Below are 23479 nucleotides of genomic sequence, written 5' to 3' on the forward strand. Positions count from 1 at the left end.
AATGATGTAAATCAGAAGTTAATAAAGAATTTGAAAAATGAAAATAAAATAAAATAAAAAAAGAACTTAATTTTTTAAGGTAGACCTGGCTCAGGGTGGGTTGTTAGCTTAGGTCTGAGATTAGAACAAAATAAAACTCTATCTACCTAACAGTTAACAAAAGGTTTTCTTATCCATAGTAAGGACAATCAGAGGAGAGAAGGGATGTTCTTTGAGGATATCTGAGTGTAGTTTCCATGGTACCATTGTGGGTCATGCTACTGCCCTGTGGTCAGAACCCTGAGGACAGAGCTCTAGGACAACAATTACAAAGAAAAGACTGAACTGATCTCTGCCTTCAGAGAATTTACCTTCTATTTAGGGGATTTCATATTTCAAAGGTTGAAATTTTCTATATTATGAGAAAAGCTATGATATCGTATTTCTGAAAATTGATTTGGGATTGCATAATAACTGATGAGTAACTTTTTGGAAGAGTAGCCCCAGCCAGAGGGGCAGCATGGTGTAGTGATTAAAAAGCCTGTCTAACGGTCAGGAAGACCACGTTGGTCATTTAAGACCAACTACTGATAAATATTGGCTCTTAGGCAAGTCATTTGAACTCTCAATGCCCTGAGTAGCTCTATAAAGCTATGAGCAATTGTCTGATTAAATAGGTAGAGGGAATCCCTGAAACAATGATTGTAAGTTCAGACTCTTCTCCTCAACACCTACCCCACGGAAAAAAAAAAAAGACTCCCCAACAAATTCCATAAATGAATATCCAGAATTCAAGACATATTGGGCCCAGTGGTATAACTTAAATTGGCATTTTGATTTAATTGCACAATGACTCATGTCCTGATGACTTTGGAATTTAAGATTATCCAGAACCGGTCCAAACTACCACAGTATTCTATTGCCAAGGTGAAGACCCAGGCTCTTACTGTGTGGGATTTAAACTGATTACAGTATTCAGAACCAAATATTTTCTAGCTAATCTTTTCATTATTTTTTTAAATTAAACTTTATGTTTCAATTAAAAAGCATTTTTTTTCTTCTTCCTTCTCATTACCTCCTTCCTGTCCATTCTGTGGATGGGAGGAAGAAAACATGACCCTTGTTAACAAATATGTATATGAAGCAAAACAAGTTCCTAAATTAGCCATGTCCAAATATCCCCTTCATTTTACAAAGAAGAAATTGAAACTCAGAATGGAGTGAGGAGTGGGAATAAGGATTTGCCCAACATTACAAATCCAAGTCTTCAGGCTCTTTTTTGTAGCACCCTTTCTGCTTTCAAATGATCTAGAAAAAAATGACTACCAGATAGGGCAGTGAATAGAGTGCTAAAGTCTAGTCTAATTCTTTCATTAAGAGGAATTGTTCTCTGAATTCCAGATTCAGTCAAAGGGTTGCACTTGAGGACCTAGGGGGCTACACATGGCCTCAAGGCACAGGTTCCCTCCTTCTGTGCTAGACAATTCAAATCCTACCCTAGTTACTTACCTGCTTTATGACTCTAGGCAAGCCACTTAACGTTTTTTTTTTTTTTTTTTAAAGCAATCGGGGTTAAGTAACTTGCTCAAGGTTACACGGCCATTTATTTCTGGGTGTGGTGCTGAGTATCTGAGCCCAGATTTGATCCAGGTCATCCCGACACTGGAGCCAGTGCTCTTACTCACTGAGCCACCTGGCTGCCCCTAAGCAATCGGGGTTAAGTAACTTGCTCAAGGTTACACGGCCAGGTGTTTCTGGGTGGGTGCTAAGTGTCTGAGCCCGGGATTCGATCTCCAGGTCTTCTCAACACTGGAGCTGGTGCTCTTACTCGCTGTGCTACCTGGCCGCCCCCACTTCATGTTTCTTAGCCTCAGTTTCCTCATCTGTAGAATGAGGATAAGAATAGTACCTCCTTCCCAGGGTTATGTGAGGACTAAGTGAGATAATGCACTTTGTAAACCTAAAAGCACTAGCTATCATTATTATTACCCTCTAGCTAATATTATTACTATTATATGTAGCTATTATTATTACTGTTATTGTCTAGTTATTATAAACATTCTAGTTATTATTGTTATCATTACTATGGATATGATTCAGTATCTTTCACCTTATTATTTTAACAGTGACACACTATTACAGTCAATTCAAGGGCAATAAGATGGAAAATATGAAGAATACTGATGGTGACATTAATTTATTTTAAATAATTAAAACTAATTAAAATAGGCATCTAACTTTGTTTCTGAAGCCTTGAGAGGACATTTTTTAAAAGAGCACATGGTTTTCATCTCTCCATTTTCTCTATTATATTTTTACCTTGTGTATCAGCAATGCCATATTCACAATGCCTATAGAGATTACAAATATGCTGATATAATTATCCATTACAAAATACGTCATGTTTGCCATATGAGGAAATAAACTAGAAAATTTATTAAGATACCAAAAGACTGAGTCCCAAAACCAGAAAGTGAAAGCCATCAGAGTAGTGATGATATTGGCACAGGTAGATAAAGTAGAAAGCACCCACATTTTCAAGCCTTTGAAACAGAACAGGCTACCTCAGGCAAAGGTCCTCCTCTCCCCACTCACACCAACCACCCAGCGTCCTGGAAGCACGCTCCCAGCAGCTCCAGCCCCTGGCAGTCCTCAGCAGGAGTCCTTAGCAGAAAGTCCTTAGCAGTCCTAACTCAAAAAGGGCTTCGCGCTGCCACTGCCTCTGCTGCTGCCGCCGTCACCATCACCGCCAGCCACCGCAGGGACGCTAGCTTGGCTTCAGCTTCCTCTTGCTCCGCCCCTTCCTCCTACGTCAGCAAGTCCAACGGGGCAGGGAAGATCTTTAAAATTTACATTCTTATTACATTCGGCCCCAAGATCTTTCATGCCCATAGCATAGACAATTTACTTTTGAATTAGCATTAAACATCTCTTAGGTCACATTTTCAAAGTACAGAACTCAAGTTACCAAAGTGGACACTGGGCCTTAAACAAACACCAAGTACATAGCATTATCACTTCAGTTCAAAACAAGAGTTCAAATAAAGTTCTGGGGGGAGGGGAGTGTCCTTCCCCTCACACAGCTCCAGCCTCTGCTTCCAAGTACAGAGAGGGGGCTGGGCAACAAAACCAACGAGGTGGGGTCCCTGGGGATCCAAGGCACTTCATCCCACCCACCATAGTCACAAGTCCATACTCCCCCTGGGTCCCAAACTGTGGGATGCAGCCAGGAAACACACTCAGTGCCCCTGCTTTGCTGCTCAGTTCTTATCTTTGCCTGTGGCTGAATTCCAAACTCCTGGGTTCCTTCTCCTCCCGCAGGCGGCAGCCGCTCCTGGCTTCTGCCCAGGTCCCGATGCAGGCAGCTCACCATTCCTGCTCTCAGCTCAGCGAAGTCAGCATGCAGGCCACTCTTCTCTCCGGCTCCACAGCTCCACAGAATCACAGCTACCACAACTGGGAAACAAACAATTATCCCAGCCCCCATACTTTCCTTTTACTCTGCAGATCCTGTTCGTGACGCCATTTTGTAGCAGCAAGCACCCCAAGCGTCCTCAGGGTTTGCAGCTACCACAGGTTCTTGGATCTGCTTTGTTAAAGGAAAGCAACTCAAAATGGGTTAACAAGCTTACTTTAATCAGTCAGACATATATCGTTTACCTTGTTCAGGAGAAAAGGTCAGCACCCTGAACCTCAAAGTATACAGGCATAATTATCAAGACAGAAACATCAAGTAGACAGATTTCCAAACTGTCCAACCATTACATCCGTACCCAGTCAACATCTGGGTTTTCACATCTGGGTTTTTCAAAGCCGGGGGACTCTCAACAACGGCTTCCCAGAATTCAGATCAAATCACAGAACACTTCTCAAAGTGAGTCCCCCGGCTTTGAAAAACCCAGATGTGGAAACCCAGATGTTGACTGGGTACGGATGTAATGGTTGGACAGTTTGGAAATCTGTCTACTTGATGTTTCTGTCTTGATAATTATGCCTGTATACTTTGAGGTTCAGGGTGCTGACCTTTTCTCCTGAACAAGGTAAACGATATATGTCTGACTGATTAAAGTAAGCTTGTTAACCCATTTTGAGTTGCTTTCCTTTAACAAAGCAGATCCAAGAACCTGTGGTAGCTGCAAACCCTGAGGACACTTGGGGTGCTTGCTGCTACACCTTGTATCATACTTATTTTTGTACCAGTCAGATCATTTCTCCCCTTTTCCCCATTTGATCGTAAGCTCCCTGAAGGCAGGGACTGTGTCTTGTGTCATCTCTGATCCTCAGAGCTGTCACAGTTTCATCAGTATAGAGAAATCTGATGTAAAGAAACATCCCCCACACGTGCAGACTGGCACCTTCTCTGTAACTTAGAGCCTTGCCTAGGACCCTAGGAGGGTGGGAACTTCCCACCACATAATCAGTGTCATAGGTAGAACTTACACCCAGGTGGCTCTCTGGGCACTACACAAACGGCCTCTCATCTTGCATGTTTCATAAATATTTGTTGAAATGAATTTTTGAAAAGTGGAAGTAGTGCTAAGAGAAACTGACCCCCAAATTCTACACAAGTTCCAAACCGTGGCTCCATTGAATGTCCTCTCTCATTCATGTTTTGTTGTCAGCCAAAGTGCTACATGATTTAGTACGTGCAAATCATCTGGAGACTGCTTCTCAGTGATAATGATGTATTTACAAGTCCCCTCTTCAGGGCAGCCTCCTTCCTACTCCCTATCAGTTCTGTTCCCTGATGACAGGACTGAAATTGAAGGTATTTTAGAGATTCTAGAGTTTAATTTAACAGCAGTCGAAACATTCTCAAGTTTCATCCTCTTTCCCCTGTCTAGTTTTACTTAGTTTTTAGAAAACGAAATCATTCTAATTTAAACGCAGTATCCTAAATCAAAACTTGATTGCTGGGCTATGTGCCCTCCCAGAGATGCACCAGAATTGCCAAGGTTACAATAAGTCTTCATTGTGTGGAGGTCAGTGCTGAAGGAAGAAAGCTCATCCAGGGCTTGAGCCAAAATAGCGTGATTTAGAATTGTTATCTCCATGTCTCGCAGCTGTGTTTTCTGTCTTGTTATCTGTGAGCAAAAATATCAAAACTATCCTTTCATGAAAGAAAACAGTATGTTCTAAGTGTTTCTTCCAATATGGTGACTAATAGTCACCTGATTATAAAGTTCACATGTGTTCTCTTAGATAAAAAAGCTAATGAAAGCTGAAAGCCTCCAAAGTAAAGTGTAAAGAAAGGATAGTTGAGAAAATATACCTTCTTATGTCCCCATTTTCCCCCAGCGGGGAACTGTGGTTGTGGAATAAGACAAATAACTGTATGGTTACTGTATAATATAATAATTGCCAGCTATCATGGTTGATATTATTTAGGTTTCCTGAACTGCTTTCTTGTCATCTTTCTTTTAAAATTTCTGTTCTAAGAAATAGTTCATTGGAAGGGAGAGGGGAAGATATATTCAGAAATCAATATAATGTCAGAACAAAAGACATCAATAAAAATAAGATTCATTAAAATAAACTTTCTAAAGTATAAACCAGAGCTTTAATAGACACCCCCTCCATGTTTTTACAAGAATGATGTGATTTCCATCTAGAACTTTGTGTAGTTAAAAATGTGCCAAGTCCTATTTTTAAAAATTATATGCTTAGCAGATTTAAAATTCAGCCAATACAAGATCTATTTGCAATACAGGGTTAGGGAACTATTATTTTACTGTTAGAGTGATCTTCCTGGCGAGAAACCTCCTTTGGCCAAAGCCAAAGCTCTCTCTCTGCAACTCAAGAGTCTTAGAGAATTGCCTAGAATATTGAGAGATAAAGTGACTTACCCAGGGCAACACAACCAACACATGTTAAAGATGGGACTTGAACTCCTAGGTCTTCCTGCCTTCAAGACCACACCAGCTCTTCATCCATAACACTAAGGTTGCCTCTGGGAGGCAGAAAATCAGACTAATTAAGGTTTGTATGTAAAGAGGGCGTTAATGACATTTATGATAATGTAACATTGCCTCTAAACCCCTAAGTTGAATTCTTATTTATGAGGCTAAACTGTAGAATTAAAAAACATTTCTTTGGAATGATGTGAGGAAATTTGAAAGAATATTCACACTAGTCTAACCACAATGAAATCTTCAGATTAGCTCCTTATTTCTATTAGTTTCCAATTTCAGACACTTTTAAAAAGAGGAAAGCCAAGAGAAAACCAAAATTCCCCAAAGTTAGAACCTATAAGAAGGAAAGCTAAAGTTTAAAGAAGTTTTTCAGATGCATGTTCTGCCACCAAAAACATATTGCACAGAGCCAAAGTAAGCACTGACTGAAAATAAAGGCCAGATGTGCACTGACCATTGTGACTCATTCTCTAGGTCAATGCATCACGACAAGAAACCAAACTAATGGAGGAATGTGACCTACTCATTGAAATCATCCAACAGAGACGCCAAATTATTGGAACCAAAATCAAAGAAGGGAAGGTAAGATTTCTCTTATTGAATATTTCCACTGGACAAATATCCTCCCTTCCCCATCCTCTGCTCCACCCCCCTCCCAAAAGTTTTATTATAGAAGCTATTCACAAAAATCAGTTATCCTAAATTAATATATTAACTCTAGCCATTGCATATTGTCCCAAATTCAATTTAGAATCTTCTGATGAAATTCAGTTTTCATTCTTTGCTTTTTATCATTACTTCAAAATATTTAGGAGTTTTATGTTTCTTTTTCTGTTGGATACTTTATAAAAAAATTAAATAATTTCTCTATGATGTCTTACCAAAGTACTTAATACTGAAAATCAACAAAAATACATTTCATTAAAATGTAGTTTTGAAGTCAAAGCAGTTAACCAAGAAATTTGTAAAAGTTTTGATCATGGTATTTTTTTAAGCCCTTCTCTATTAGACACCATTATTCTGAAGTACCATGGAAAAGATTTTCACAAAACTGGCAAAGAATAAGTGCTTAATAAATGCTTATTGACAAAATTAGAGGGATTAGACAGATCATGGTCTAAGTTTGTATAAGGAGTATCTACACTGATTAGATGACAGATGCCCTGAATTGTCGAAGTATTCTGAATTAAATAAATTTAAGTCACCAAATACTTGTTGAGTATCTACTGTCTGCTATTATGCATTGTGAGGGATAGGAGATCACAGCTCAGAAAGTAATTATTTCCAACTTTTCTGTTTTATCTAAAAGAACTCTTTAGTTTTGTCCTTTGTTCCTTATTGCCTTGTCTCTATGACCTAAGTATATGTCTACAGGTTAAATGGTGGCAGGAAGAATGAGCTAAAAAGTTACTAGTAGGTTAAATAATTCATGAAATTGTCAAGATACTATCGCCAAGTGGAAATTGCTCTATGGCCAATGGCTGACTTCTTTAGAAGCTACTTTTTCTGTACACAAATTGTCAGATCTGGTGCATCACTTTAATGCAAATGCAACAATGATGCCTCCAAAATGTCATCTCTGTAATAACTTTGAACAAATTATTGATCTTAATTGGAGTGGTCAGAAACCAAGGAAACCTTGTCTGGACAAGAGCTGAGAATTATAGCATCACTAACTGGCAGTTTGCTATGCTGCACATAAACCTGCATTGCTTCATCCTTTTGTAACGAGTTTGTATGTGGGATATGGTCCCCGTTGCTTCTTAAAGGGGCACAAAGAAATACAACGTAGACGTGTTGGGGCAGGAGACGGGATGGAGCATGTAGAAAGGATACACAAGTTAGAGTGAGTGTGGAAATAAACCAACAATGGGAGAGGCATATGATATTCAGTGCCTTTATGTGGGTGGCCCTTATTTCTGGAATATACTCCCTCTTCACTTTCTTGGTTTGGAACCTTCAAGATAAGATCCTTGAGATCGGGGGCGGCTAGGTGGCACAGTGAAGAGAACGCTGGCCCTGGAGTCAGGAGGACCTGAGTTCAAATTTGCCCTCAGACACTTAACACTTACTAGCTGTGTGACCTTGGGCAAGTCACTTAACCCCAATTACCCTCCCCCCTCCAAAAAGCAAAAAAAAAAAAAATCCTTGAGATCAGGGACTTTCAAATGCCTTTGAATTCTCAATGGCTAGCAATTTCTGGCACATAGTTTATTGAATGGAATTAAAGATGTGAAATTAATTTTTTTTCAGCAGTTTTACCAAGGACCAGCTCTAATAACTACTAGTAAGGCTTCTATATTACAAACCACAGCCTCTGAGAGCCCAATTCAAAAGATGTGAGATAAGTAGGAGGCAGTGTGATTAAATTCTCTTTGCACATACTGAGATCTAATCTAATATGCATTCCTAGAGTAAATATCATTGATGATATGGAGAAACTGAGAGGAGACGTCATGCAGTCCATGGAAACCAGTTTAATTCCTTTGTGTCAGCATGCACAAAGCTAAATCACAAGTTGATGGTGAAATCCAGATTCTGACTAACCTACTTCTGATTTCCAGGCTTAATGAGTAAGACCTCAACTAACAGTCCCTTGCCTTAACTTGTTTTGCTATGTCCTGCGTCTTCAAAATTCAGTTCAGTTGAGAAAGTATAGGTTGAAAATCTGAGTAAAAATGTCTGTTTGGCTGTTCGGGCTTATCCAAAACTTTAGAGAAACACCATTTCCATATACCACATCACCCACTGAAATATTTGCTTATCTTGGGAGGGTGCAATGGTGTTTGGAGATGGTTTGCATGAATTAAGTTTCCTATGGCACACAGATGAGAGTTGGGATGGGTTTTTTAAAAATATATATATATTATACAGATAAAATATTTCCATGATAGTCATAGAGAAATTTTAAGAGGTCGTGAAGGAGGTACTTCCTGAAGAAAAAAAGTGAATAATAGTTTATGAAATATAGACACATATTAAAGATTTTACTTTGTGTCTTAAGGTTATAAAATAAAATTGTTCCTATAGCAAAGTAGTCACACATCGATATGTGTATATGTAAATATGCATGTGTGTGCACAGATAAGCATATGCATTGCGTGTGGATATGTGTATGTGTGTGCATAGTGTGCATATGAGCTATATAAATATAAACATTTTGGTTGTCTAATGAAAGAGAGCTATTTGCAAAATGTTCATGATCTGACTAGGAAAAATTATACCCTTGAGGACAGCATGTAGTACATTATCCTGACATTCTGCCTCTTCATTTTAAGATCATGTCCCCCAATTGCTCTCTGAAGAACAATCCTATGATATTTCAAGAAGAATCTCTTAAATTTTGCTCACTTCAACTTGCCCAAGATTTGGGTCTCTCTTCTCCCTGAGGCATCATAACTCTCACTGATCTGATGAAAGATACAGAATCGTGTGTTTTTAAGGAAGGCCAATATGGAGTGTGTGCATGTCTTATTCACGGTCTGCCCAATGTCATTAATAAAAGACATTATTGTTTGTAAGAAGAAAGAGGTATTGACACAAAATTATCTCGGTAATGGTGAATCCCGGCCTTACGAGGTTTTGCCAATTTTTCCTGGAAAAGTTATGGTGAAACATATGTCTTATCAACTGATGCCTCTTAAAAGATTTCTGAGCATCCTTCACATAATATAAGGAATCATTATCCTTTATTACTATCAGGAATTTATCTCAATCAATTTACCCAGTTCATTGGTTGAATAAAATGGCAGCCTATCTTATAAGGATAAAAAATGTGTTCGGAATAATGGATGTTGGGTTACCTAAGATGGGCCGCCCCCCTGAGCTGTAGGGAATGATAGAAGCTAAACTCAAGTCAATTCAGTAAGCCTTTTTGAGCCTCTATTTCATGCCCACCCTCATGCTCAGCATCATCCTATCCTTATACAGAAAAATCCATTAAGATCTTCATTTTAAGGATTTTTGTTTTATCTTTAGACCAAAATGTTGTTTCTTCTTATTAACTGAGCATTCATTTCCTTATTTGCTGTAATATGTAACTAGGTCTTGATGTTCCTCCAAGATTTAAAGATACAGTTTTCCTGCTCTATTTTTCTTCTATTAGAAATTAGGTGAGGGTGAGAAGATGACATGGAGTAAGGAAGAATTTGTAGAGGTTAAAAGAATTTTGGAGGAAGCCTGAGCCAGTTTTTTCTGGAAGAGAGATTAAGTGGCCTCCTCCATATTCTTTCCCCTTGTCCTATTTTCCATTTCAATATTATCTCTAGACCTGCCAAGACCTCTAATATGTAGATCCGGGTCCTAGGCATATTTCAATGCCAATTAGTTGTCTATTTTTAACTCAGGTTTTAGTCAGAAAAAAAAAAAAAAAAACACCTCCCTGGATAGCTTAAGCACCAAAGGTTAAAGGCAAGTGTGTTTCCTTGGTTTTATCTTGGATTGTAGCAATGTTTTTTTGCCAAGAATATTCTGGGGTCATTTCCAAGGAATAAAAGGTAGGGATATGGCACTAAGGTTGTGAAACAAATGTGCATTTTCATCATTGCAGGGAAATGCTTATCAAAATAGTCCTTGGTTATCATGAAAGCACAAAGTGCCAGGAAATGACGTCCCGCGTGAGGGGAAATGAACCAGCTGTGCTTGTGTTGGCGCTCCCTGATGTTCTCAGCTTGGAAAAAATTAATCAGTGGAAAGAAACACTCCCATTTTGTTAATTAACACATGGACTTTACATATTTGAGAGGAAATAATAATACTTAATGCTTTTCTAGCAACTTTCACCTCAGGATCTCAAAGAGCTTTTTGAATTTTTTTTCCTCTTTAACCTTAAAATCACACCTACCAAAGATGTGTTATCTTCATAGTTCAGCTGAAAAAACATAGGTAGAGACTACTTATAAGTAAGTGTCCAGAGGTTACCAAATGACTTGATGGAAAGCTAAAGCAGTCTGGCACCCTTTCTTATTTGCAAATGGGCCACATCTTTTTTTAATATCAGGGAAGCGATTCAAAATTAAGAGTTTCCTTTACCCAACATATTAGCAGAACTCTATCCAGGAAAATAAAAGGGGTGTGTAGCCAGGTGTAGCACACAGTTTTGATTTTAATTTTCTCTCTCTCTTCCTCTGTCCATTCAAGGTGGTAAGACTTCGAAAACTGGCCCAGCAGATTGCAAACTGCAAACAGTGCATTGAACGCTCTACATCACTCATCTCCCAAGCTGAACAGTCCCTGAAGGAGAATGATCATGCCCGATTCTTACAGACAGCTAAAAATATCACTGAAAGGTAAATGATAGTTAGACACCTGGGAAACTCCCTGACTGTGCATACAGGTGACAATTCTCTCTCAGGGCAGTCAGTGGGCTCTTGATGCCCTTTCCTTGCCTTTTGTTTAGATTCACGTGCTGCGAACTGGGGAGAAGAGAGGTTTGAAATGGCTTTGTTCAAGACCATAGATGTTTGCTTTGAAATGTCAAAGGCCTTTCAGTAATAGTCATGAGGTGCTCACCTTATGGGACTGGAGTCACCTAGGTAGAAATACAATAAGACCATGTTAGAAAAATCTTGTGATGAACAAAAATGTTACATATTTTGAACTTCAGAGCCAATCCTATTCACAGAAAAAAAAAAAGATTCAAACACCAAAAATAAGAGGGAGTAAGGAGGAGAATTTTGTTTTCTATTTGGTGCTTGGTTTTTACACACACACACACACCAGCTGTTAGTATTTCTGTTGAATGCAATTTGTTTTATTATTGGTTGCAGAGGTTTAGACTAGAGCTGGCCCTAAAAGAAGTAAAAAAAGCTCCATTAACTAACCATTTCTTTATAAAATAAAGGCCCTCCCTCTATAAGGTGCCTGAAAGTCTTGGATTATGTCAATGACCTCACCATCAATGCTGATATGAGCCTTTGATTTAGCCTCACAGGATCCCTGGGACATGTCTTTTTTTCCCAAAGACATCATCAAATCGGACAATTGGGAGGCCTGACCGAGTTCACCTAATTCCAGAAAACTATTTGTCTAACTTGCCAACTTGGAATTTTTAAAAGCAGGATCATAAGAGCATTTTTTCATGGCTATCTCAAGAGACTGATCTGTAAAAGATTCTTCATTGACCAGAGGGGGGGGGGAAAGTTCTTCTTTATATCTACCCCAAATCCCTCCTGCTCTTAATTAAGCACATTTGTTCTTGGTCCATTTCCAGAGAATATGGACAATAGCTGGTTATCCTTCACTTCATATTTTTGAGGCTTGCTCTTCTCCAGTTTAAATAAACCCAATTCCTTTTCTCCGGGGTCCTATTTTCCCAAACATTTAATCATTTTCATTGCTCTCCTCTGGACCTTCTCCAATTTTACTATATCCATCTTAAAGTTCAAAACTGGAAACAGTACTCCAATAAGGATCCTGTACAGTAAACTCAAGTAGGACTAGTTTACACTTACGTCATGCATTTCAAACTGAAATCTCTGAGTACTTTTCCAGCTATAAATTGCAAAACACTCCTATGAAGTGAATATTATGGCTTTCATTTTTTTTTTGCAATCTCTCCCACCACCACCCGCCCCCTGCCACCAAAAAAAAAAAGAAAGATTTAGTATTCTGTGTACAACTTGCTTTGCCTAAAAGAAGGGAATTCAGCAGTCCTGCAAGAACAGGTCTCAATGCAATTGGGAGTTAAGGTGGGGGGCAGGGTGGTAGAGAGGAGAATACAAATAGAAAAATGTACATCTGTGGGACAGTGAAAGCATCCCCTACATGTATAGATCAAGGCCTGTCCTCCATGCAACCATCTTTTTGTTTTGTTTTGTTTTGTTTTACCAAATAGGGACACAACAATTTCATTCCACTAGTGATGCATACTGCATACTTCACAGTTGTGTACGTACTGGAGGATTTTTTTTTTTGCCCCAGAATATTGAGCTTATAAAGAGCTGATAAGAGTCTGTCTCTTTTTCTAAATCTCTTTTTCTCTCTCTATTGCTATCTGTCCTTCTCTGTCTCTTAATTTTTCCTTGAGCTCTTTCTCTGATTCTGTATTTCAGCATTTCTTTTGGCCCTTGGACTTCTTTCTGTCTACCTTTCTCTGTCTCCATATGTCTCTTGGACCCTCCTTTCTGCTTTATCTTTCTGTCTGTCTCCTCTCATTTAATCTCTGTCTTGGGTTTCTCCATATGGACAGTTAAGAGCTTTCTCTTCATCACTTGGCAGTCCAAGAAAAAGGTTTCAGACTTTGAGATAATACATACTTGTGAACACCCCAAAAAGTGCTTTTGGCATTGTGAACTATATTCTCAATCTCTCTCTCCCTCCCTCCCTCCCCCCAACATGTATGTATATGTGTGTACACCTATGTAAATGTTCATATATGCACATACACACACATATATATACACACACATTGAGAGAAGTGTAAATGGAGAGGAGGAGTAAGAGAGAGAGAGAAAGAGTTATTGAACAGATTAAATGCATCAAATGTTGTTAAGGTGCTTACCCTATACAAGGATCCATGCTAGTGGAAAGGGGTATAGAGCTGAAAAATGTCATAGTCAGGCTTGAGGAAGCCATAATCTCCCTCAAGGAGATTTCAATCTAATGAGAGAGGGATAACACATATACTCAAGTATGTCTAATGCAAAGTGCACCTTGCATGGTGTAGGAAGAGATACAAAGATAAATACAACATAACTAATACCTTCAAGGAACAATTTATCAAATTTTGTTGATCTAAAGCTAGGCCCTTTCAAAGTTTGAACACATGATGAGTTAAAAGTATGATTACCAAAATGGCTTATTCTAAATAATAAAATCATGGTGTCCAGAACAAGGACCTGATATCATCTGTGTTGGAGTATTTTAAACACTTCTGAGCACATTTTATAGAGACATTGACAAAGCAGAATGTGTCCAGAGGAGACCCAAAACCATATTGTATGATGATTGGTTAAAGAATCTGATTATATTTAGTTTGGAAAAAAAAAAGACCTAGGGAAGCCAAATAAGTATTTTCAAATAATTGAGTGATTGTCATATGAGAGAAAACTGGTAGATTTAGCCTGTGTGGCTCCAAAAGACAAAACCAGATCAAATGGGTAAATGTCACAAATGGGTAGAAGCTGATTCCAAATTCCCTACATGTATAGCTTCCCCAGCGTGGGATATCCCACTGGCAGTAACTTCACCACCACTGTAAGAACTGAAATACAGACTGCATAACATTAAGCAATTTTTAAAAATCTTATATTTTCAGATCAGTGATAGTCCTGAAAATAAGCGTATTGCAAACTATTTAATGAGGAGGATGCAACCTTTTGCTTTCAATAAGTATTTTATAATCAATAATTAATAATCTTGTGAGATGCCTCATAATAATTTTCATTTCCTCTCCCCCTGCCCCCCCAGATAACCCAGTCTTTGGGATTATTATGACAGCTCAACACATTTTCACTTGAAATTGTGTATAACTATCACCAAATTTGTAGTTTTTCTGTATTTAGGATTTAGTATTCAAGTTTGGTTTGTGGATTTTTTTTCATCTTCAGACTCGATTATTAGTACTTTTGCATTCATTCTTTTCTCTTCATATTTTTATTTGGCTAAGTTAGCCAATTGGGAATTAGTACCAAAACATATTTATAGTAAAAACATAAATTAAGAATATAAATAGAAAGTTATTCTTTCACATCTTCCTTGCCAAGACAAATGAATCTGCAAATTCTATGCTACATATTATTATCATCAGGCACATTAGGTGATTGATTCTAAGACTGGTAAGATGTCACTTTTGTTATATGATTGTCAACCATTCTTCAGTGTTCTCCACTTAAGCTTAAAACATACACTAACTGCAGCAGACACTAAGAGCAAAGTAGATGGGTTTGATTTTTGTACTTATTCACTTACACTTTTTTTTTTCTTCCTGGTACTCCAGGGTTCTGTAAAATAGAAGTATCAGATTCAAACCTGCCAATACTCCTAATCAAATTAAAATGTAATCGGGAAATGTTTAACAAAATTGTTAAAAATCACAATACAACATTGATAATGGTGATTTGTGGTTTTCTAATTCAGCATCATAGCTTCTAGGGATCTGTTTCTATTTGAGTTTGATACCACTGCTGTAGAACATGATTTGAGAAATTCTGGGATTGAACCAGAACTGGTATTCTTAATATTTTTGTATCATGGACCACTCTGGCAATCTGGTGAAGTCTATAAACCCCCTCTCAGAATGTTTTCAAGTGCTTAAAAGAAATCCGTAAAATTACAAAGATATTAATTATATTAAAATAGTAACCAAAATATTTTTTTTTTAAGTTGACAGACCTCACTTTAAGAATCCTTGTAAAAAAATAAATAATCTCTCAGGTCCTTCTTAACTTTAAGTTTCTATTATTTTAGATAGAAGTGGGAAGATATACCTGCCTGGAAAGCCTTAAAAACCTACCATTACTGTTCTAGGGATCAATTTGTTGCAATGCCGTTTCCTAGTATACACTATCAAATACAGAGGGGAAAAAAATATATGTCTTTAGATGCCCCAAGATATTAGGAAATACTTGACCTAAAGGAAAAATAACAAAGAATAAAATTTTGAAAGCTAGATAGTAGTCAAAGGTTTGATGGATTTTGACAAGTTATCTGAAAGGGAAAGGAATTGGCAATGAGGATTTAGGAAATAAAAATATGCCCTGCAATGTTGACTTTGGCAGCATTTCCTTAGCTTGTCACTTCAGGAGAAGATTTGAAATCCTAGCCAGAGATAGGCATCTTTCCTACATTGGAACAATGAGTAGGTGTCAAAAGCAGGAGTAAAACTCAGCTACCCCTTTCATGAGTTTTCTATCTTGGGAATTCTTTCCTTTCTGTGGCCTATCCTCCTAAAGGTTGCTAGAAATCTCTTATCAGAAAGCAAGTATTTTTTTGATAGGAAGAGTCGCAGAACCGAGTTCACTCATGTTTATGGTTATTCCATGACTACTCCAGAGACAGAGACAGAGACAGGGACACTGAGAAAATGAGTTTAGAACAAACAGGTCTCCAGGAATCTGCTTTCAGAAGTGGTTGGGAGGGGCAACCAAATGTTCTGGCTTGCCACGTGCCACATCCGTGTGTGCCCAGATAGACAAAAATGGTGTGTTGGAGGTTATGCTGTGAATTTCACATTTTCCCAGCAAAATACTCCCTGTTGTATATGTTTAATGTAATAGAACCAGTCTTTTTTCTTCTTAAATCTCTAAGTAATTCAAAAGGTCCAATAACATTTCTTTTTTTTTTAAAGCAATCAGGGTTAAGTAACTTGCTCAAGGTTACACGGCCAGTTATTTCTGGGTGTGGTGCTAAGGATCAGAGCCCAGATTTGAACCCCAGGTCATCCCGACACTGGAGCCGGTGCTCTTACTCACTGAGCCACCTGGCTGCCCCCAATAACATTTCTGTACTGATCCATGCCACAGATCTGCATGAAATCTTTGAATTTTCCACTTTGTTTTTGCACTTAGAGGTTAGGCAGCAGGCCTATTGATGAATTTATATATGTACATGTATATATATATAAAGAGAGAGAGACCAATAATTATATATATATATTATATATATAATATATATATATATACATATGTGTGTGTGTGTGTATAATGTGACCTGTTGGGAATAAAAGCATAGAATGTCAGATTATCTAGTAGCAAGAAGGTACAGTAGAAGGAATACTAGTCTGGGACTCAAATCCCTCCTCTACCATTTACTAAGGGCATGCAGGTGGCACAGTGAATAGAAGTCCTGAAGTTAGGAAGACTCTTCTTCCTGAGTTCAAATCTGACCCCCAATACTTACTAGCTGTGTGACCCTGGGCAAGTCACTTAACCCTATCTGCCTCAGTTCCTTCCTGATCTTCTCTAAATACCTACCTGTGTGACCTTTGACAAGTCATTTAACCCATTTGCCTCACGCAGTTTCCTCATCTGTAAAATCACTGATTTGAACTAAGCAATTTGAGTTCTATTCCAGTGCTGAAATTCCCAACACATGAATAATAAATTATTGAAGCTCATATCTTGAATTTTTAAAAGATAAAAGATGACAAGGCCAAGAGAGTTTGAGAAGTGCAGAATGTCCAATGTGTCATGGTCCTTTTCTTGAGGAAATCACTAATATGTTTGTTGCAGCTAGTGTTGTGTATTAATGAAACATTCCAGTGTATTTATTCAAATGGCCTAGAATGTCTTCTTGAAAGCAGGGACTCTCATTTTTGTCTCTGGCTTCCTGATGCTTAGTATTGTATTTGGCACATTATCAGTAATGATTGATTGATCACTGCACATCTCTAGAGTATATCCAAATAGGCCAATTTATAGAAATAGTTTGTGTTTCAGTCTTTTAAGTGAAGCCTCAATGTGTAGGGAAGAAAAAATGTGCATCTATAAGGAGAATTTTGGAGAAAGCTCATGCATATATCCCATGGTTTATGCAGTGAGTGAATGAAAAAGAATCCCATGCTGAAAGGAGTGAACTGAGTAATAATTAGTTTTTTTGTTTAAATTCAGAAAATGGTCACTTTTTACAACCAGGCAAGTGATTGGCTCAATATCTGTGAGCTTTTAAAAATCCTTATTTTGTCCTTTATGGATTTCACATTTTGATGAATTTCTTTTGAAGTAGAGAACTTCTGGAGACTGAATCCAACAGTTTTTCAGACAGATGTGTGAAAGAATGCCTCGAGCAATAAGCTTCTGACTGGGGCTGCCTTTGACAGTGCCAAGCTGTTAAATACAGAGCAGCATAAAATATGAATATTCTTTAGCTTCCAAAGGGAACTTTGCTATTTAGCAGCAAAGGGGGTGGGGGTGGGGATTCCATTCCTTTCTCTCAAAGAAGGAAAAGGGAGGAAGTAGAGAAGAGAAATTTAATGCTTGAACTCTTTTGTTTCAAGTTAAAGGATAAAAGCATTATGTACCATTCTGAGTTACTAAATATGCTAATACAGATTTCTAAAATATTGAAGTATATTCTCCTTTGGCTATAGTGTGTGTGTGTGTGTGAGAGAGAGAGAGACAGAGACAGAGACAGACAGAGAGTGAGAGAGAGACAGAGAGTGAGAGAGAGACAGACAGAGAGAGAGAGAAAGAGAGAGAGAGAGAGAGAGAGAGAGAGAGAGAGAGAAAGAGAGAGAGAGAGAGAGTATTCTAAGGAAGGAATATGAAAGTTATCTAAGTTTTTGAAAACTTTTCCTTTTATCATAGGGTCTCCATGGCAACTGCATCCTCCCAGGTTCTAATTCCTGAAATTAACCTCAATGACACTTTTGATACCTTCGCATTAGATTTTTCCAGAGAGAAGAAATTACTAGAATGTCTGGATTACCTTACAGGTATTGTATTTTTTTTTCTCTCTTTGCACATCTTTACTCTTTGATTTTATTTTTCTCCCCAAATATTCTAGTAGACCTCTGGATTAGAAAGAAAGTTCAAACTTCCTCCAGCCATGATGTGTATGAATGTTTTATTCCCAAGGAAGTGGGTCTAAATTAGGGCTGGGGGAAAAGAAGACACCTCAATATTAAGCAGAGAGAATTCTCATCTCATATACACACTGCCTCTATCCCCAGCCAAAAGCAATAAGGAAATAAATATATCTTGATATGCTGGTCAGATCATCTTTATGAAGGCTTGAGGTAAGCTACATTTAGTCAAATGGAAAGAATGATTCTGATGATCATAAATCCCACCTTGTTTGGGCACCTGGGTGGCACAGTGAATAGAGCATCTACCCTGGAGTCAGGATGACCTGAGTTAAAATCCGACCTCAGACACTTGACACTTACTAGATGTGTGACTGTAGCACCAATGCAATATTTACAGCACCCACAATCACAATAAAGACCATGATTATAAATATCGCATGATGTTCAATAGCAAAATATACCAGATTCTCCAGGTAGAGGACAGAACTGAAGCATTTATTTAGACCCCCAGAAAACCAAATCCCAAAACCAGTAAGCTAATTCCATCATCGGACCAAAGATATTCAGAAGCCATAATAACATTGAGAGCCACAACATCCTTCAGCCTTCCCACAAACCAATACAAGATCAATATCTACTCATGAGCCTCTCTGACTCCTTGCCTGAGCATTCTTTCCCCACCACCATCTTCCTAGCTCTGACCAGCTTCCCGTGGACTCTGCTTCCCTTCAGCAAACTTCTCTCACCACAGGCCCCATGTGAGTACATTCAGCCTATCGGGGCAGAGTTTATCTTCACAGCAGGGAAGCTTCTTGTGGGCTCTGCTGCACCCTTTAGCAAATTCCCTCCATCACAGGCTCCATGTGATTACATTCAGTCTATTGGAGGGCATAGTTTACTTTCAAAGCGGGGGAGGTCTTCAAACTTCCCCCTAAGTTTATTAAGGGGCAGGGAATATCTTCAAATTCCCATTCTCATTACAGTGACCTTGGGCAAGTCACTTAACCCCAAGTGCCCTGCCTTCTCCCTTCCAAAAAAAAAAAAAAAACCAAACAAACCAGAAATCTCACCTTGTTTCAAAACTTCATATGAAGACTTTTAGTAAATTTAGTAGAAATCATGTTTGGATTCATTGAGATTGTATGAGACATGTAGGTGACTCAGTGAATAAAGCGTATTGGGCCTGGAGTCAGGAAGACCTGAGTTCAAATGTGACCTCAGATACTTGCTAGCTATATGACCCTGGGCAAAATACTCTAACCTTTATCTGTACCAGTTTCCTCAACTGTAAAATAAGGATATTAATATGCCTACTTTCGTGGGTTGGTTGTTGTGAGGGTTAAACAAGGTACTTGCAAAGAACTTGGCACAATGCCTGGTCCGTAGTAGGCCCTTAACAAATGCTTGTTTACTTCCTTTTATAACAAGCACCTTTTTTTGTCATACACTTAATGCTTCTTTTTCTCTCTTGAACAATGTAAGTAAAGCCATTTACCAGCAGAATTGGCAATCTGTTATTTTACTAGCAAATTCCTTTTAGAAAAGACCCACTTTTCTCCTATGAGGAGGTTCACAGAGGTATGCATAAGTATTTGCTTTATTTCACAGTGCCCCAGATTTAGAGTTGGAAGGCACCTCAGATGAACACCTTTATTTAACAAATGACTTGTCTAAGGTCATACAGTAAAAGTGAGAGGCAGGATTTCAACCCAGATTCCCTGATTTCAAAGTCATTACTGTTTCCACTATACCATGCTACTTGTGTTTCAAGTCAAGAAACATTTATTAGATACCTACCATGTACAAGAAACTGCTAGACCTTAGCAATATAATCATGAAAATTATATCACCCCTACCCTCAAGGAGTTTATAGTCAAGTAGGAGAATATGGATTATTAAACTTTTATGGAAAGTAGAAAGTGATAGGTCCCTTGGTCAGACAGCTACAGAAATTCAAGAAAGGAGAGATCATTTTCTGCTTTCAGAGAGAAGATAGTAACTGTTGTAGGCCTTGAAGGAAAGAAAGGATGGCAACAAGCAGAGAAAGATGTTAAGTGTAGAACATTTAAATCTTCTGGAAACCACCCCTCCCCTCACACACACACACACACACACACACACACACACACACACACACACATCTACAAAGGTCAGTGGGAAAGGGAGCTGTGAGGGGCTAGGAGTTGTTTTTGTTTTTTGTTTTTTGTTTTTTTCCCATGGATTTGAGTATAAGAAGAGAAATGGTAAAATAGAATCCTAAGTCATAAATATTGACCAGGGCCTCAGAAACCAATCTAGCAACATGACTCCTGTCTACAGTATGTTCAAGAAGGGGTCATCTAGCCCGCCCTTGAAAATCTCCAGTAAAGTCAATTCAGCTAAAAGAAGCTCATTCCGTTTTTTTTTTTTTTTTATCAGCTCTAATTTTTAGGAAGTTTTTTTTTCCTGTTTCTAGAGTCAAGCAGAATGAGGTTACTATCTCATGCATGTTTCAACCCTTGTAGTATTTGAAGAATCCCATCATATCCCATTAAGTCATTTCTTCTTCTGGCTAATGTCTCTCTTTTATTTTTTTTTAAACTGAAGTGTAAGGCTTTATTTTCATCTGTATTAAATTTTATCTTGCTTCCTTCAGCTCAGTTGAGGTTGGAAAGGCAAGTTAGAGCTAGATTGTAGGAGGCCATTACTGTCATCCTTAAGAATGTCTATTTTAACTTGTATACAAGAACACTGAATATCTTTGAGCAAGAAGGGACATGATCTGGCCTGTATATTAGGAAAGTTAGTTGTAAAAGGGATGGATTGGAAAAGCATGGAAAAATTGCTAAAAGGGTGGATTATTTTTTGATAATCCAGGTTTTGAATCATTTGGAAGAATCAAGCTTTGAAATAGAATGGGGGCAGTTGGAATGAAATGGCAAAGAGGAAACACATATAAAAGACATTATGCCTGTTTTATTGACAGGGCTTAGCAATCAAATGGATGTGGAAAATGAAGGAAAAGGAAGTCAAAAGTGACTCTAACGAGAACAGGTTGTGCCAGACTAACTTCATCTCCTTTTCTGATAGGATTGCCAAACAGGTAGATAAAGGAAATGTTGCAGGTGTCATTTTCCTTGATTTTAGCAGAGCTTTTATAAAAGGGCTCATTATTTTTACAAAGAAGATGAAGAGTTATGGTTACAATTAGATGGTTTCAGAGCTAGTTGGCTAGCTGGGCTCAAAGAGTGGTTATTTAATGGTTCAATGTCAATAAGACAGAAAATCTCCACTGGTGGTACCCCAAGGCTCTTTGGTTGACCCTGTGATGTTTAATATTTTTAATAACTTGGATTACGGCAGAAATTACATATTTTGCCAATCTGCAGATGACACAAAGCTGTCTGGGCTAGTTACTCTTCTGGGTGACAATGGGAATCCAAGAGGATCTTCATCATCTGTATCATTGGGATGAATCTAATAAGATGAAATTCAATAGAGATAAATGTCAAGGTTTGCACTTGAGTCCCAAAAATAAATTTCACCAGTAAAAGATGGAAGAAGCATGGATAGACAGGAAATATTCTGGAAACACCTAGAACAGAGATCCTAAACATGATGCCTGCATCACTCCCAGTTGCAGCCCAAACCAGTGTTAGGATTTTTTTCCTTCCTACAGCGACTTAATACCATTTCTATACTGAGGGCTTAAATCTAATATCTTTTTAAAATAATAAAAAGTGTTAGATATGAAAAATAACAAATTGGTTTATCCCCCAATAGCTGCACAAACCACCTCCTATAGACAGCAACAGTATGTGCTGGCAGGGTGCTATTTCAAGGAAAGTGTACTATTACCAAGGCTTAGCATAAAGAACTTTCCTTACTAGACCATGTATTTCAATTTGGGGTTTGGAAAATATGGTCACTGTAACCATAGATTATCCTCTTGGCTTGGCACGTGTTTGATGTGTCTGTCTGAGATCAATGTTCCCAGTCATGTTTCCATTCACTATGATTGGTGTTTATGCCATACTAATGTGTACATCTGGATACCTATTAAAGAACTCTTTCCCCATCAATTCCACCTTGTTAGCCATCAATTCCAGATGGACATTTGGTTTATTTCTAGACATAACATAGACCTTCCTTGCAACATACAGTGTTGGAATGAAGCTGCCAAGTCCAAATAGTTTATCAGACATGTGTGAGCCGGAAATGAAGTGTTTATACACTGTTTGCTACTGTTCCATGTGTCCTCTTAGCAAAAGGGGCAAAGATGGCTTCTCTAGCACTACATCATTATACACTGAAATTGGCTTCATGATAACTCATCTTATTAATTGGGAAATATCTAACAATTTTTCAAAACGACACAGTCCTTACCTGTTGAATGGTTTCCAATCAAGAATAAGAACTTAAATTTTCACATAGTGCTTGACAGTTGACAAAGTGCTTTCTTCCCAAATCCTATGATAAGAGAAAAGTTGTAACATCTAATGACAGCCAGCATGCCTTTCTCTGAAAGGGAAAAGCTATTATTTTAACTTGTGACTTGCCTCAAAGTGACATATCATGTTAATAAACCAGAAAGGTGACATTCTTTCCTTGGTTGTTGCTGTTACCATGTGTCACACAGTACTTTCTATTTTGAGGATAATGTTTCTTTGTGCTCAGTTATATATTTATAGATATTGATGCATCTATAAATACATATATGCATCTGTATATATTTTTGCAAAATGGAGAAAATGTTTTTAATTGTTGATATAAGAATGAGTTGGTGAATGATTTAAAGTGAGGGTAGAATTAACGTAAGAAAGTGTGTGTGTGTGTGTGTGTGTGTGTGTGTGTGTTATTCTGTTCCCATACCTAAAGAGACCAAGAAAATAATTAACAAATTCCATATTGCACCTGGCATTTCTTCAGTGGATTCCTTGATTTATAGTCCAATATAAAGTATCTCACTGTGATGAATATTGGATTTGCATCTTTCACCTAATGGATAATTTAAAATCATACCTGATAGAACACTTTATGAATTTTGCACTTAAAACTTGAGTACCTTTGATCCGAGTAGAATTCCTTGGCCCTATTTATTATAAAGTTCTCATAAGCATTTTGGCCTCCAATAGAACTTTAC

The 23479-nt window shown here is 38.0% G+C and overlaps 1 protein-coding gene and 1 long non-coding RNA gene across 6 annotated transcripts in view; one reads left to right on the forward strand and one right to left on the reverse strand.

Moving 5' to 3' along the window:
* Positions 1–23479, forward strand: part of MID1 (midline 1) — a 459261-nt gene that overhangs the window by 401157 nt on the left and 34625 nt on the right. For all 5 annotated transcript variants that reach the window (XM_069066924.1, XM_069066926.1, XM_069066927.1 and 2 more), the window contains exons 4-6: positions 6366–6473; positions 11031–11179; positions 18137–18264. In XM_069066924.1, coding sequence (XP_068923025.1) covers positions 6366–6473; positions 11031–11179; positions 18137–18264 — 385 coding nt within the window. The remainder of the gene's footprint in view (positions 1–6365; positions 6474–11030; positions 11180–18136; positions 18265–23479) is intronic.
* Positions 2394–4145, reverse strand: LOC138145265 (uncharacterized). The gene is made up of 2 exons (XR_011164164.1): positions 3809–4145; positions 2394–3763 (listed from the first exon to the last, which is right to left on the reverse strand). It is a non-coding gene; the product is annotated as an uncharacterized lncRNA (long non-coding RNA).

The sequence above is a fragment of the Petaurus breviceps genome, unplaced genomic scaffold (assembly GCF_028583685.1).
Source record: "Petaurus breviceps papuanus isolate PSGF00001 unplaced genomic scaffold, PetGlider_PUasm1.0 90731, whole genome shotgun sequence".
NCBI classification, from domain to species: Eukaryota; Metazoa; Chordata; class Mammalia; order Diprotodontia; family Petauridae; genus Petaurus; species Petaurus breviceps.